We start from the raw sequence: 14,209 nt of genomic DNA, 5'->3' as shown, positions 1-14,209 counted from the left end.
AATTCTGAGGAATCTGTCTCATAGTTCATGATTGATGCACTTTCTCAACTTCCATCATTACTCAAACACTATGGAATCCCGAAATCATACTCCACAGTGACAGAAATGAATGTTACAAAGCAGCTATTTTATCTATTAAGAAATATTTTTAGAAATTGTGGATCACAGTAACATTTTTAGGACTTGCCAATTGTTCACAATAGACAATTATTACTCAAAGTAGGCAATAAGAGACTCCAACTGCACACTAGAAGATTGAAGTCAGGCTTCTCAGCCTCTCTCCTACTCTGACCAAAAGCTGCTTAGCACAACCCGAAGTGTTTTTAAAGGATAAAGTGACTTTAGAGAAGCAAGCCTCCACAGCGTCCGCTAAAACACTAAAGTATATGGGTGCTAATATTGACCCTTTGCCAATTACATTATAAACTATATGACATGGGCATTAACAGCTTTGAGCTTGAATTATTACAAATAAGAACATATAAACTGAAATACAAAAATACAAGCTGAAAGGAATGATAAAAGTGGATTTAATACAGTAAATGTTTTATGCTATTATTAGTTTTAAAACACTTTTCCTTGAAAATTTCAAACATGTATCTTGATTCTATCTACTCCCACCTCCCTCCCACCAATTCCTCTCAGCTGCTCTGCAGCATATATCCGTCCCAACTTCATGTCCTCTGTTGTATGTGTGTGTGTGCCCCCCAGGTTGATAAGCATGCAAACAAGGGTGCTTTCAACTACCTGTGGGTCAGAGTACCAACTAGGTCAAGCATGAACAAGCAAAATTCTCCACAAGAATATCTGATAATATTCAGCAACATTTAGAAAGTATGGTCCTTAGACAAGCAATTATACTTCTACCCAGAAATCTACCGAATCAAAATACTTACTTAAATCTGGAAACAAAGATGCAGGTGGACCTATACATAGTACAGTCATTCATAACTGCGAAAAATGCGGACGAATCCTACTGTCATGTAACAGAGACGTCAAAAAGGCATCCAGATCTGAAAACCTAAAACTCAAAGTGCTCCAGCCCAAACCTCTGTCTGAGTCCTGAAAACTGCACAGTAAAAAATTTCACACAAGCCCTCATGTACTAAGTCAGAATCAAAGCACAGGCACACTAAAATTACTGTGTAAAAATTACTTCCAGACCATAGGTAATTTTTTAATATAAAAAAAATAAATTTTGTACTCAAACTTAAAGTACAACTCCAAGATATTTCATTATTTATGTGAAAGTATTCCCAAAGCCAAAACTGTCTAAATGAAACACTATACAGCATTTTGGAAAGGGGTCACTCAAACCCATGTGACAGTATCATGGACCACACAACTATGAAAATCAATGAGGTTCAGTATTTATAGTCATGGAAAGATCTTTGAGACCAACTGCAAAGATAGGGAAGTACAGGAAAAAATGCAGGAAGGAAAAGTTTCTAACTACTTTTAGGTAGATATAAAGAGAAAACCAGACTATAAGGCACAAACTGATTTAGTTTAATGAATCAAGAAGAAATGGAGAATGAGTCTTCAATGTTTTTTCTGTTATAGTTCCATACAGACTTTGAAAACTTCTGAAAATATTTCCAAGTTTTAATCATGAAATGAAATTTTGGCTATTAGAGGAGATAATACATTATACAAGTGTCAGGGATCACATGCTCTGTAACTGATGAATTGCACCACTGTAAAAGGTCATCCTCGAATTTAGGGTAACAACATCTAGGGCAACAGGGCTTTGCCATATCTGCTCATAATTCGCAATCTTCTACAACTTAATATCGAAGTCTAAGGGGGAGGTTTCAGAACTTAGTGATCCATAAGCCCTTTGAAGGGTAAATGGACAGCTCCCACTGAAAGCGGAATCCGGTACAAATGCCTACTCTGAGAGCAGGAGGAGTTCTGTAGTCCTGCAAAGGTGCACGGAGGCTCTGCTCTGCCTCAGTCAACGCAATGCAGTTTTCAGGATGTCCTGAGTCTACATGACTGAACTGCGCTAACAACTCCTCAGACCTGGGTACTTGACTTTGTGCGAGCTCTTTATGTTGTGAGCTGACCCCAAGGACTGTTTCTAAAGGCCTGAACTTGGTTCTCTTCATCAAAAGTTTCTAAGTCTCAGGAGTCTCTCATTGCACACTGTTCTAGATCCTTTCTAAGAGGAAGACATCTTCAGAAAGTTACACTTTGTATGTAACTCATAAGCCAGCAACTCTTTGCCCTGTGACTCCAGTAACTGTTGTAGAATATTATTTTAAGATGTGTTACATTTGTTTAATGATGCAAAGATGTGTTGCATTCTTTTATGTTGCATTTGTTTTACTCTGTGAAGCTGTGTTACTATGCCTGTCTAAAACACCTGATGGTCTAATAAAGAGCTGAAAGGCCAAAAGCAATGCAGGAGAAAAGTTGGAGGGGCAAGCAGGCAGAGAGAATAAACAGAAGGAGAAATCTGGGAGGAAAAGAGCAAGGAATGAGAGAGGAAGGAGGAGGACTCTAGGGGCCAGCCACCCAGCGAATAAGAGTGAAAATAAGATTACAGAAATAAGAAAAAGGAAGAAGCCCAGAGGCAAAAGGTACCTGGGATAATTTAAAGTTAAGAAAATCTGGCAAGAAACAAGCCAAGCTAAGGCTGAGCATTTATAAGTAAGAATAAGACTTCATTTGGGATTTATTTGGGAGCTGCGTGTCAGACCCTCAAAAAGAGTCAAAAGACCAAAGACCCAAGAACAAAAGAGTAGAAAAATAACCAACAGCAAGTAATGAGTAACAACTGCATCCCACAACACAGGTATAGGGTTTGAGAATGCCCCCATAGGCTGATATGGTTGAACACTGGGTTTCCTAGTTAGTACACTGAGGCTTTGTTGGAGGTGTGTCAGTGGGGATGAGCTCTGAGGTTTCTAAAAACAGCCCACACCATTCAGTTCTCTCTGCTCCCTGCTTGTGGATCAGATGTAAGCTACTGCTCCAGCACCATGCCTGCTTGCCTGCTGCCATGATCCCCCGCCATGATGGCCATGGACTCTCACCCTCTGGAAATGCTTTCATTTATAAGTTGTCTTGGTCATGGTGTTTCTTTACAGAATTAGAAAAGTCATTAAGATACCAGGGAACACTAGGCAATGCCTATAGACACTGGATTTTCACAAATAAGGGAAAGAGAAGGGCATGTTATTGACATCTGATAGAGGTTAGGGATGGTAAACACCTCACAGGCACAGAACAGTCACTACCAACAAAGACATGTCTTCAGATAACACTAGACCTGACGATGACGAACCTGGGCTCGGTAATGACATGTTACCCATGTTTAACCTCCATTTTAGTAACCAGCAGACCACTCAAAGTGAAGGCAGCTAGCCTAGTATCAGCTAGGCTACCCCCATCTTGTCTTTTTCCTTCCCACTATGTATCAGTATGTGGTAAGAAATTACATTTCAATACTTTTTGAGTAAGAAAGCAGCTACAGAACTGTCACTGTTTTATAAGACAGGAATGAGGAGCAGTTTCTATTTGATGAATCTTTACCTTAAACAGGCATCGGCATATGTACTCATATACCATGTGCTTCAATGAGCTGACAAGACACTGGATTCTCTGTTCTGTATTTTCTGAGTCCTGCAGATTAGAATTTGAAAATCCATTAAGAATTTAGAAATATTTACAGATATTTTATAGTTGAATCACTTGCAAAAAATTGTTCTCCAGACTAAAAAATAGTTCTGAAATAAATATCATTGCCCATAAACCCCAAGGAATTAATTGAATAAGTGCATTATACTTGTACACCAGTGTAGTATTTTATAGTATGTATTTCCTTAAATGTATAAAATCCAAACTTTTAATAATGAAGTTTACAATCAATTTCCAAAGGAAAAAGTGAAAATAGTGAAATTCCCAACAGTACTAGTTCAATTACCACACATACTCTGATAGCAACAGCATTAAGAACACAGCCTATTTCAACATGAGGTAAGGTTATTTCAACTACTTGACTTTTATTCACCCATGCAGTTCACAGCTACTGTTTCTCACCTCAATATGATAATAGACCAAGTATGCCAGGTACGAGCAGCTTTAATATTAACTTTGAAAGTGGTATAATACAAATCCCACACCTCTAGTGTTCAGACTGGCTCAGGAATTCTGTTCTACATAATTGTTATAATGTCATAATACTAATTGTTATTTGCATTGATTTAGAAAAACTGGGACCAGCAAGATGAGTGGGTAAAGGAATTTGCTGCTGAGCCTTCCACATAGTGGAAGGAGAGAATAACTCCTAAGTGTAATCTACAAACATGTGCATGCACCTGCGCGCGTACGCGCACACATACACATATATATACATACAGGTGCACACACAAATGCACACACATACTCTAAATAAATAGATGTTAGTTAAATAAATAAGGAAAAGGGGCTGACTCGATAGAAATGGAAAGGCTCCATTTCTTGCAGAGGCCCTGTTTTTCCTAAGCACAGTAAGAGTTCCACATATCACTTTGGAAGTGATTTAGAGAATACATGTCTTGTAAAGATCGACTCTGGCATTAAATTAGACTAAGTGGTTTATATTCATATGTTTGTAACTAAAGAAAAAAACTAGTAAGATAATTTTAATGGTTGAGAAAAATGTAATTAAGTTTACAGTGAAATGTGTGAAACTGTTATAAAATGTTAAGGAACTCTTGGCTAAGTAACCTCACATGTGAAATGAAAAATTAGTCATTAAAATGGACTTTATTCTAAAACACTTGTTAGCTATAGTTTTTTACTCTACATTTATAAAATCATATGAAAATAAATTCAAATGTGCACATAACTACACACATGTACACATACATGGGTCAATACTATCCAATGGAATATTGTCTAGCAGAACTACTGTTGTTGAGAAGTACATATATTTACTTTTCTATAAGAATGTTTCAACCAATACAGTATTATAAACACCCTGTTTGATTACATATGGAATAGTGTTCAATTTTCAAATACCTGTCAAAACTAAGAACCACAGTTATAACATTTTAAACATTCCTACTCTTCTTGAAATCTAGTGCTTATCTAAAGGGAACAACATACTCTAGTGAGACAGAGCCTTAAAACAAGGAAAGAAGGGTTTTCAGACTTCAAGAGGCCGAAGCAAGTGTCTGAGAAACTACAGGCAGATGTGAGATGCTTGACTGACCAGCACCCAGATCCCCGTGGAGACATCGGCAGGTGCACACAGAGTAAGGCACACACCAGAAAAAGGCAAAACTACACGAAGACACTCACCTCTGACCCATGGGTATGTTTACACAAAACTGACACAAAAATGGTGTATTGTAGGAAATGGTTGCATAACCAAGCACAGCACTGCTTATTCTCAGTCTCCTGGATACCCAGTGTCTACCGTCTTTCTGGGCTACTTTAGATGCCCTCGTCAGAGTCATGGTGTGTGAACCTTAAATGCACCTGATGGCCTTCTGTACCCTTCCTTCAGTTATAAAAACGTTTCTTTTTCACCATGACAGAGTAGGCTAACTTTTGCTGGCGAAACCTTTCCTCAGATCACAAGCACTTTATTAGATAAAGCTTTACTTCAAATTTGAGTGTATGGACAATATTAAATAATATGACAGTGGGAGATGTATCAGGAAAAATAAAACCATTATTTATAATCAAATAAAGGACTATAAAGCTTTCCTTGGTGAAAATACTAAGCAGCCAACACAAGTAAAGATTCTCTTCCAAAATAATAAAAAACAAAAAACATGTTAGCATTATACCAAATGCAAAAACCATGAATCACAATTTTGATGGCATTTAGCTTTGCAAAATTATTTTTTTAAATCAAGTGAAAAGGAAGAAAATAAACTCAAAATAGTTACAACACATTATAAAAACTTAAGGTTCTTAACATGTAAGGAAGTCTGAAAATATTAATAGTGTAAAAGAAAAACAAAGAATGTAAAAACTGTGTTCAGCAAGAAAAAAGTACAAACATCAAACACAACTGCACTTACTATCTCACACATGATCAGAGATTTGTGACAGCAGCTGAATGTCCATAACTGCACAGTTATGGACACAGTAGCACAAGGATGACAAGAAATGCAGCTACTGTTGGCTACACCAAAGGCTGACAAGGCTTCATGGAAACAGTTAATCTACCAACGGAATGTATTTCTGAAAGATATGTAGCCAGTATTTATCGAAGAGCTTGTTAATGTGCATTTCCCCCTCAGCTACCCAACTCTAAGAATTTAAGGAAAAAATAGAGATATAAATTAGGGTGGGGTATGTATACATGTTAACAGCTGTTTTTAAGTATGACACCTCAATTTTTGAACAATCCCATCATCAAGAGGTGGTATCTACTTGCTCATTTTGAATCTGGACAGATTTTGTTGTTTTGGTCAATACAGGTTTGCAAAAATGATGGCACCCTACAGCTGGATTACAAAGCGTGATTCCATCTCTGTCTTATCTGCTAGAATATATTAGTTGGTGCCCTGAGTTATCATAAGAAGTTTACCTACTCTGTGCTGTGAGGAAGTCAACCCTGCCACAGTAGTTCGGTGGTGAAGAAACTACTACTCATCAAGTCTTCCCACCTTGGTACCCAACAGAGAACTGAAGAATCTGCACCTGAGCCCCACGCTCAAGTCCCAGCTGAGCTCCTAGACACAAGAAACACAGCCCTGCTGTGTGGTAACCAAATCCCTACTTAGTCAGACAGTTTGTCAAGCTTCCCCCAGGAGAGCAATCCTGCTAAAGCAGTGTACTGGTTTGCCTCCGTTATGGAGAACAATGCTTTACCTATATTACAGTCTCAACTGACAAAGGATATAGCTCAGGTGACAGGACTAGGTAGACAATTTACAAACACTTGTGAATTATTGGTGGATTGGAGGACTCATTTACTATTAACTTTTCTTGGAACATAAACTGTTCATTTGTTTCCAAACAATGCTATAATAGTTTGCCAACAATATCAAACAGAGAAATGATCTTTTTTAAATGAAGTTTAAAACTGTTACATGGTCCTCCGAAATACATAATAAAAGCTTTCTTGAAGATGTATTAGTGTAAATTCAATATTTAAGTGGTCTCTTTAAATACATCTCTAGCATACCCAACAACTGACCTGCTTGTTCTGCAGAGCTCGTTGGAAAAGTCGGAGAAAAGAAGCCAGGCTGAAACGGTACATGTTATTAATCTTGGACAAGTCAGAGATGATGAAGTACATCTTGCTGGCACTCTCAGCCAAAGGCAGATAGGCGTCCCGCTCCTGTGAACATTAGTGGAGACAGAAGAGGGATCATCTTACACCAGTGCTTTTCTGCCACCTGCAGACCACTGTACATGCACCTAGCCACAGACTACTCACACAACACATCAAGATGAAGAAGAATTTCTGTAACTTAAGGTAATAGCATCTTTATTTATACACAGCTGAGGACAAAATGTCTCCACTTACTCAGAGTGCTTTGAGAAAGAACACAGAATGGGTTCTGGTGGCATGACGTCCAAGGCTAACGCACCAGCAGATCTGGTGTCTACTGAAGACCCATTTCCTCCTCCCTGTGCCTTCCAGAGTTTAAAGCAAACAAGTCCCCTTTGCCCTCTTTCATACGGCACAGTAACTCTCCTCCTGACCCAGGAGACCTTCACTCCACAAAGGTGCCATCTCTTAATCCTACCTCATCAGAGATTAGGTATCTACATACAAATTTAGGAGTGAGGCTTTAACACTCATATTATAGCAAGATATCTGAAATATTTTTCTAACCTTTACATAGTAGAGTCACAAGTGGTTCATGGATTGGCCTTAGTCAAAACTAAGAGTATTTGGCACAAGAAGAAAGAACGGAATAGTCAGCAAGTGGGGTCAGGTGATTTAGGCGATACAAGAGCATGGTATGCCATCCCGCAAGGACACTTTGAACAAGGGAGAACAGGTTGTTGGAGCAGAGGCAAGGAACATGACTGTTGGAGGTGTGCACTTCAGGACCCCTGTACTTATCAGAACAGGGGCTGCCTTTCTGACAGAAGAGGACGAGGGAGAATCACAGGTTACTGGTTACAAGGTTCTCAGTGCAGGTGGGTTCTCGCGCCTTTTCATCACAGTGCTACATCTACAAACGTGGCTCTGGGGAGTCCCCACCTGCATCCCGTCAATGCTTGCTGCCCAGAGAAGGCACAACACCCACAGTGCTGTGGGAAACCCATCGAGCTTAGCTCTGCAATGGCAGGTGGAATGACTGAACTAGAATCAGGCTTTGATCTCTGGTCTCACTCTGGTTTCAACAGAGCTCTCCTCCAAGCATCTACAGTAGTAATAGGTACGTGTCAAATGTGAACAAGAGTGGGAAAGCAGAAACAGAAGTCATCAAGGGGAACAGAAATGATGCAAGAACATCAGCGTGCTATGGTGGTATTTTATTTGTACTGAAATGTGATTTTAATTGTATGTTAATAAATAAAGTTGCCCTGGGATCAGAGCTTTTAGAGCCACAGCAAGAGCGTGATGGTTAGAAGAGCTAGGTAGATTTCTGTGTGTTCAGGGATACAGCCAGCATTGGAGACATACGCCTTTAATACCTGGAGGGCGGTACTTACAGGCAGTGACGAGGCAGTCATGCGGTTGGGTTTACAACCAATGAGAAGGCAGAACAGAAAGACTATTTAAAGACAGACACACAGGAAGTAGCTCTCTTTCGGAGAAGCTAGGAGCACTGCAGGAGGTAAGGTTTTAGCTCTGAGCTCTGACCTCTTGGCTTTCTCTTTTACATTGGTTCTGTGTTTCTTATTTTAATAAGATGGTTGGTTACATCTACAGCATGCCCAATAACTCAAGAATGTCAGCAAGCAAAAGGTCAGGCTGCTGCCTGGAAATCCAAGGCGATATTAACTCTCATTGTCTGAGTTTCCAGCAAAGCTCAGTCGCACTGTGCAGAAGAGAAAATGATATATATTACACTAATGTGGGGTTGGCACTTCGCTAAAGGAAACAGAGTGTAAGAAGGATTCCAAGCCATTTGTAAGACAGTGGTTCAGACCCTCACATTGACTGTGTCTACTCTGAACAGGGAAGAAAAATGTTTGAAAAGAAATAATGTATAACCCAATTAGTATATTTAACTTGTCTTAAGAAAAATTCTTCTGGGCACAGTGACCCATCCTTGTCACCGTAGCACTCAAGAGTCTGAAAGGGGAAGATCACTGCAAGTCTGAAGCCAGCTGGGCTCAAAGCCAGTTAGGACTGCAATGGCTATGCTGTCAACTTGACCATATGTGGAATGAACTACGATCCAGAAATGGAGGGCACACCTGTGAGACATTATCTGCTTGGTTTGAAGTGGGTGAATCAACTTATAGTTTGGGCCTTTGAGGTGGGAAAACATACACCTTTGATCTGAATCTTAAGGCTGGAAGACACACATCTTTAATCCAAATCTTGAGATGGGAAAAAATACCTTTAATCTGGGCCACACCTTCTGTTGGAAGTCTATATGAGGACATAGAAGAAGGAAGCTCTTGCTCTTCCCCTGCTTGCCCTCACCTTGCTAGCATATCCATTCTTTTACTGGCATTGGAGACTACTTCTTTGGGATTCCAGCATCTACAGAAGACCAGTTGAGACTCCCATCATTTGGGACTGAGCAACTACTATGTTCTTGACTTTCTGTTCACAGCTAGCCATTGCTGGTTTAGATTTGACTGTACATGTTCTACCAAATGAACACAAATACTTAAGATTTATTGGAATGACTTACAGGCTACAATCCTATAAATCATTCTAATAAAGCCCCTGTTTATATATGTATAGAGAGATTCATTCCATAAGTTCTGTGACTCTAGAGAACCTTGTCTAATATAGACTATAGTCTAAGAACCCCCCTAAAAATACTAAAGAGAGGAAGAGAGGGAGGGAGGGAGGAAACAAGACAGACAGACAGACAGACATCTAAGAATGGTGCCACTGTTTAGATGTCTTCCCTGAGAGTCTGCATGTTAACATCTTACCTGAAGCCCATGGTGCTGTGGGACAGTGAAGGAAATTGTAAGAGATGGCCTTGGGGTCTCAGTTTATTGAATGGAGTGACTTCAGAGAGGGCTGACTGTTGGACCCTGGTTCCTCCCACTCACCCCTTCTTCTCCCAGTCTCTCTGACACACACAGACAGAGGGGGAGAGTTTCTTCCTACTGTGATGTGCTGCCTTGCCACAGTTCCCAAAGCAACAAGTAACTGACCTTGAGCTCCAAGCCCTAAACTATGAGCCCGAATGAACCTTCCATTACAAGTTGATTTCTCACAGGTGTTCATTGGAGTAACAGAATGCTGACAGACACAAATGGTAAAGATGTTCTCTCACACTCCCTTTTAAAACATTCACTTTCAACTTCACCTTTTTTTTTTTTTTTTTTTTTTTTTTTTGGTGGCTGGAGAGACAGCCGTGGGTGCTGGGAACCGAACTCTTATATTTTTGGTTGTGAGCCTAGCCTTTAATGGCGGAGCCATCTCTCCAGCCCTCAACCTCATCTTAAAGCACATCTCTACCGTAAGTAACAACATGGCATTTGATGTAGACGCCACCAGAGTGGACAGAGCAGCTGACTTTACTCAGTGTGAGTGACATCTTTACTGCCTCCCTAAAATAGGAATCACACCCAGGCTCTGGTATTTTTGAATGGCTTTCATTTTTGACAAAATCATTCCCCTGATGATCTGACTGTACATGTTCTACCAAATTAACACAAATATTTAAGAAAACCTGACATGGAATCACAGCAAAGGAGATAATTACTTGATCAAGGAAAATTTGGAGTTTGTAAGATTCTTTAAGTGAGTCTTGAATAAGAGCACTGCTTGCTTTTGTCTGATTCAAAGATTCAATCAAATCCTTATTTTCCAAAATATTGCCTTGAGATGTGGCAAGTGTCTGCAGAAGAAATAATAAAAGTTATTATAATATTAAGATAATCAATTAAAGAAGCATATAGCTGTATTAACTATTAATATAGTAAAAATATTTTTTAAAGAATTTTCACATTACTTGGCCTTCCTATATTAAATAACTGCATGTTTTATATTTATTAACATAATAACCAAAAGTAAATACATTTATATAGTCAATCATAATTTCATGCTAGTTATGCCGTTTGAAATTCCAAGTATATAATGAACTTATATAAAACAATGCAATAAAAAGAAATTATTAGCTTTGAACAATTTATCTTTATAACTCCTTCAGATCTTTATTCTGAGAGAGAGATCCTCGTTTTCTATTAGAATTGTGACTTTGAGATACTAGTATGACTCTGGAAAAATCCCAAGCATTTTGAGATACACCTTATGTGTCACAGACAATTGTGGTTTCTATTGGATATGAGAGCAGCAATGTGAAAACCACTCTGAAAGCTCATCACCTCTAGCAGAGACTCCTCAAGTCTTGCAAGCTGTATTTTCTTGTCTTCTTCCTGCTGCAACAGTTTTGTTTTCTGTTCTTCTAGATCAGGCTTTTCATGCTGAATGGTTAAAGCTAAAAGCTTAAAAAAGAAAAACAAGAGAAGTAATCCCAGCAATGAAGTTCAAAACACAGGAAAACTTCTGAGTAGGCCTTGGAAATGAGTAAGCACTCAAGTACTGTGATAAATGTGACATCATTTGATTCTTTCTAATTGAGTACAAGGCACTTCCACATCTGTGCCTGACAAGAAACAGAAGACTGATGTCTAAAGCAATCATTGCAATGTCAAAAATGTAAAAATCACAGTATTTGTGAAGTATGAAATTTTCATTCTAAAGTTAAACTATAAAAACTATGCAACTAGTATTAGCTACTGATAAACATTTACTTAAGATATAAGACATATTAAAATATTTCATTTTGGGGGCCAGTGAGATGGCTTACTGGGTGAAGGACATGACACCAAGTCTAAAGACCTGAGTCAGATCCTCATAATCTATATCGTGAAATGACTTCCAGTTGTCCTCTGACCCTTACACACACATCAGGGATCATGCGTACCCATATATATATATATATATATATATACTCACAAATGTAATTCCAAAATTAAATATTATATCATCAAAACAACACTGAAATAACATTTCACACCCACTAAGATTATTACAATTAAAACAAAAAACAGCAAAACACATTTTGCTCAAAAATGTCAGAGTAGCATCTAATACTTTATATTCTAAGTAAAAATAAAGCAATTTTTAAAACAATTCAATGAAAATAAAAACAGTACCAATATTTTTTTTTAAAAAAAGAGCCTTCCTATACTGTTGTTAGGGAGGTCAAACAGCACACCGTGTTGGAAAAGTTTTCAACAGGAACCGTGTGTACTCACACTCTCACCACAGAAACCGTGTGTACTCACACTCTCACCACAGAAACCGTGTGTACTCACACTCACCACAGAAACCGTGTGTACTCACACTCACCACAGAAACCGTGTGTACTCACACTCACACCACAGGAACCGTGTGTACTCACACTCTCACCACAGGAACCGTGTGTACTCACACCACAGGAACCGTGTGTACTCACACTCACCACAGGAACCGTGTGTACTCACACTCACCACAGAAACCGTGTGTACTCACACTCACCACAGGAACCGTGTGTACTCACACTCACCACAGAAACCGTGTGTACTCACACTCACCACAGGAACCGTGTGTACTCACACTCACACCACAGGAACCGTGTGTACTCACACTCACCACAGGAACCGTGTGTGCTCACACTCACCACAGGAACCGTGTGTACTCACACTCTCACCACAGGAACCGTGTGTACTCACACTCACACCACAGGAACCGTGTGTACTCACACTCACCACAGGAACCGTGTGTACTCACACTCACCACAGGAACCATGTGTACTCACACTCACCACAGGAACCGTGTGTACTCACACTCACACCACAGGAACCGTGTGTACTCACACTCACACCACAGGAACCGTGTGTACTCACACTCACCACAGGAACCGTGTGTACTCACACTCTCACCACAGGAACCGTGTGTACTCACACTCACCACAGGAACCGTCTGTACTCACACTCACACCACAGGAACCGTGTGTACTCACACTCACCACAGGAACCGTGTGTACTCACACCACAGGAACCGTGTGTACTCACACTCTCACCACAGGAACCGTGTGTACTCACACCACAGGAACCGTGTGTACTCACACTCTCACCACAGGAACCGTGTGTACTCACACCACAGGAACCGTGTGTACTCACACTCACCACAGGAACCGTGTGTACTCACACTCACCACAGGAACCGTGTGTACTCACACTCTCACCACAGGAACCGTGTGTACTCACTCTCACCACAGGAACCGTGTGTGCTCACACTCTCACCACAGGAACCGTGTGTACTCACACTCTCACCACAGGAACCGTGTGTACTCACACTCACCACAGGAACCGTGTGTGCTCACACTCTCACCACAGGAACCGTGTGTGCTCACACTCTCACCACAGGAACCGTGTGTGCTCACACTCACCACAGGAACCGTGTGTGCTCACACTCTCACCACAGGAACCGTGTGTGCTCACACTCTCACCACAGGAACCGTGTGTGCTCACACTCTCACCACAGGAACCGTGTGTGCTCACACTCTCACCACAGGAACCGTGTGTGCTCACACTCTCACCACAGGAACCGTGTGTGCTCACACTCTCACCACAGGAACCGTGTGTACTCACACTCATCACCACAGGAACCGTGTGTACTCACACACTCTCACCACAGGAACCGTGTGTACTCACACTCACCACAGGAACCGTGTGTACTCACACTCACACCACAGGAACCGTGTGTACTCACACTCACCACAGGAACCGTGTGTACTCACACTCACCACAGAAACCGTGTGTACTCACACTCTCACCACAGGAACCGTGTGTACTCACACTCTCACCACAGGAACCGTGTGTACTCACACTCTCACCACAGGAACCGTGTGTACTCACACTCTCACCACAGGAACCGTGTGTACTCACACTCTCACCACAGGAACCGTGTGTACTCACACTCTCACCACAGGAACCGTGTGTACTCACACTCACCACAGGAACCGTGTGTACTCACACTCTCACCACAGGAACCGTGTGTACTCACACTCTCACCACAGGAACCGTGTGTACTCATACTCTCACCACAGGAACCG

At 40.6% G+C, this 14,209-nt stretch overlaps 1 protein-coding gene across 4 annotated transcripts in view; it reads right to left on the bottom strand.

The window, feature by feature from the left end:
• The window catches only part of Dync2h1 (dynein cytoplasmic 2 heavy chain 1), a 230,942-nt gene that overhangs the window by 77,308 nt on the left and 139,425 nt on the right, over nucleotides 1-14,209 (bottom strand). For all 4 annotated transcript variants that reach the window (XM_028890970.2, XM_037207771.1, XM_037207772.1 and 1 more), the window contains 4 exons: nucleotides 11,434-11,553; nucleotides 10,812-10,946; nucleotides 7,148-7,291; nucleotides 3,541-3,630 (listed from right to left, as the gene is read on the bottom strand). In XM_028890970.2, the coding sequence (XP_028746803.1) occupies nucleotides 3,541-3,630; nucleotides 7,148-7,291; nucleotides 10,812-10,946; nucleotides 11,434-11,553 (489 nt within the window). The remainder of the gene's footprint in view (nucleotides 1-3,540; nucleotides 3,631-7,147; nucleotides 7,292-10,811; nucleotides 10,947-11,433; nucleotides 11,554-14,209) is intronic.

The sequence above is a fragment of the Peromyscus leucopus genome, chromosome 7 (assembly GCF_004664715.2).
Source record: "Peromyscus leucopus breed LL Stock chromosome 7, UCI_PerLeu_2.1, whole genome shotgun sequence".
Taxonomy (NCBI): Eukaryota; Metazoa; Chordata; class Mammalia; order Rodentia; family Cricetidae; genus Peromyscus; species Peromyscus leucopus.
This window is presented reverse-complemented; position numbering and strand designations above follow the sequence as displayed.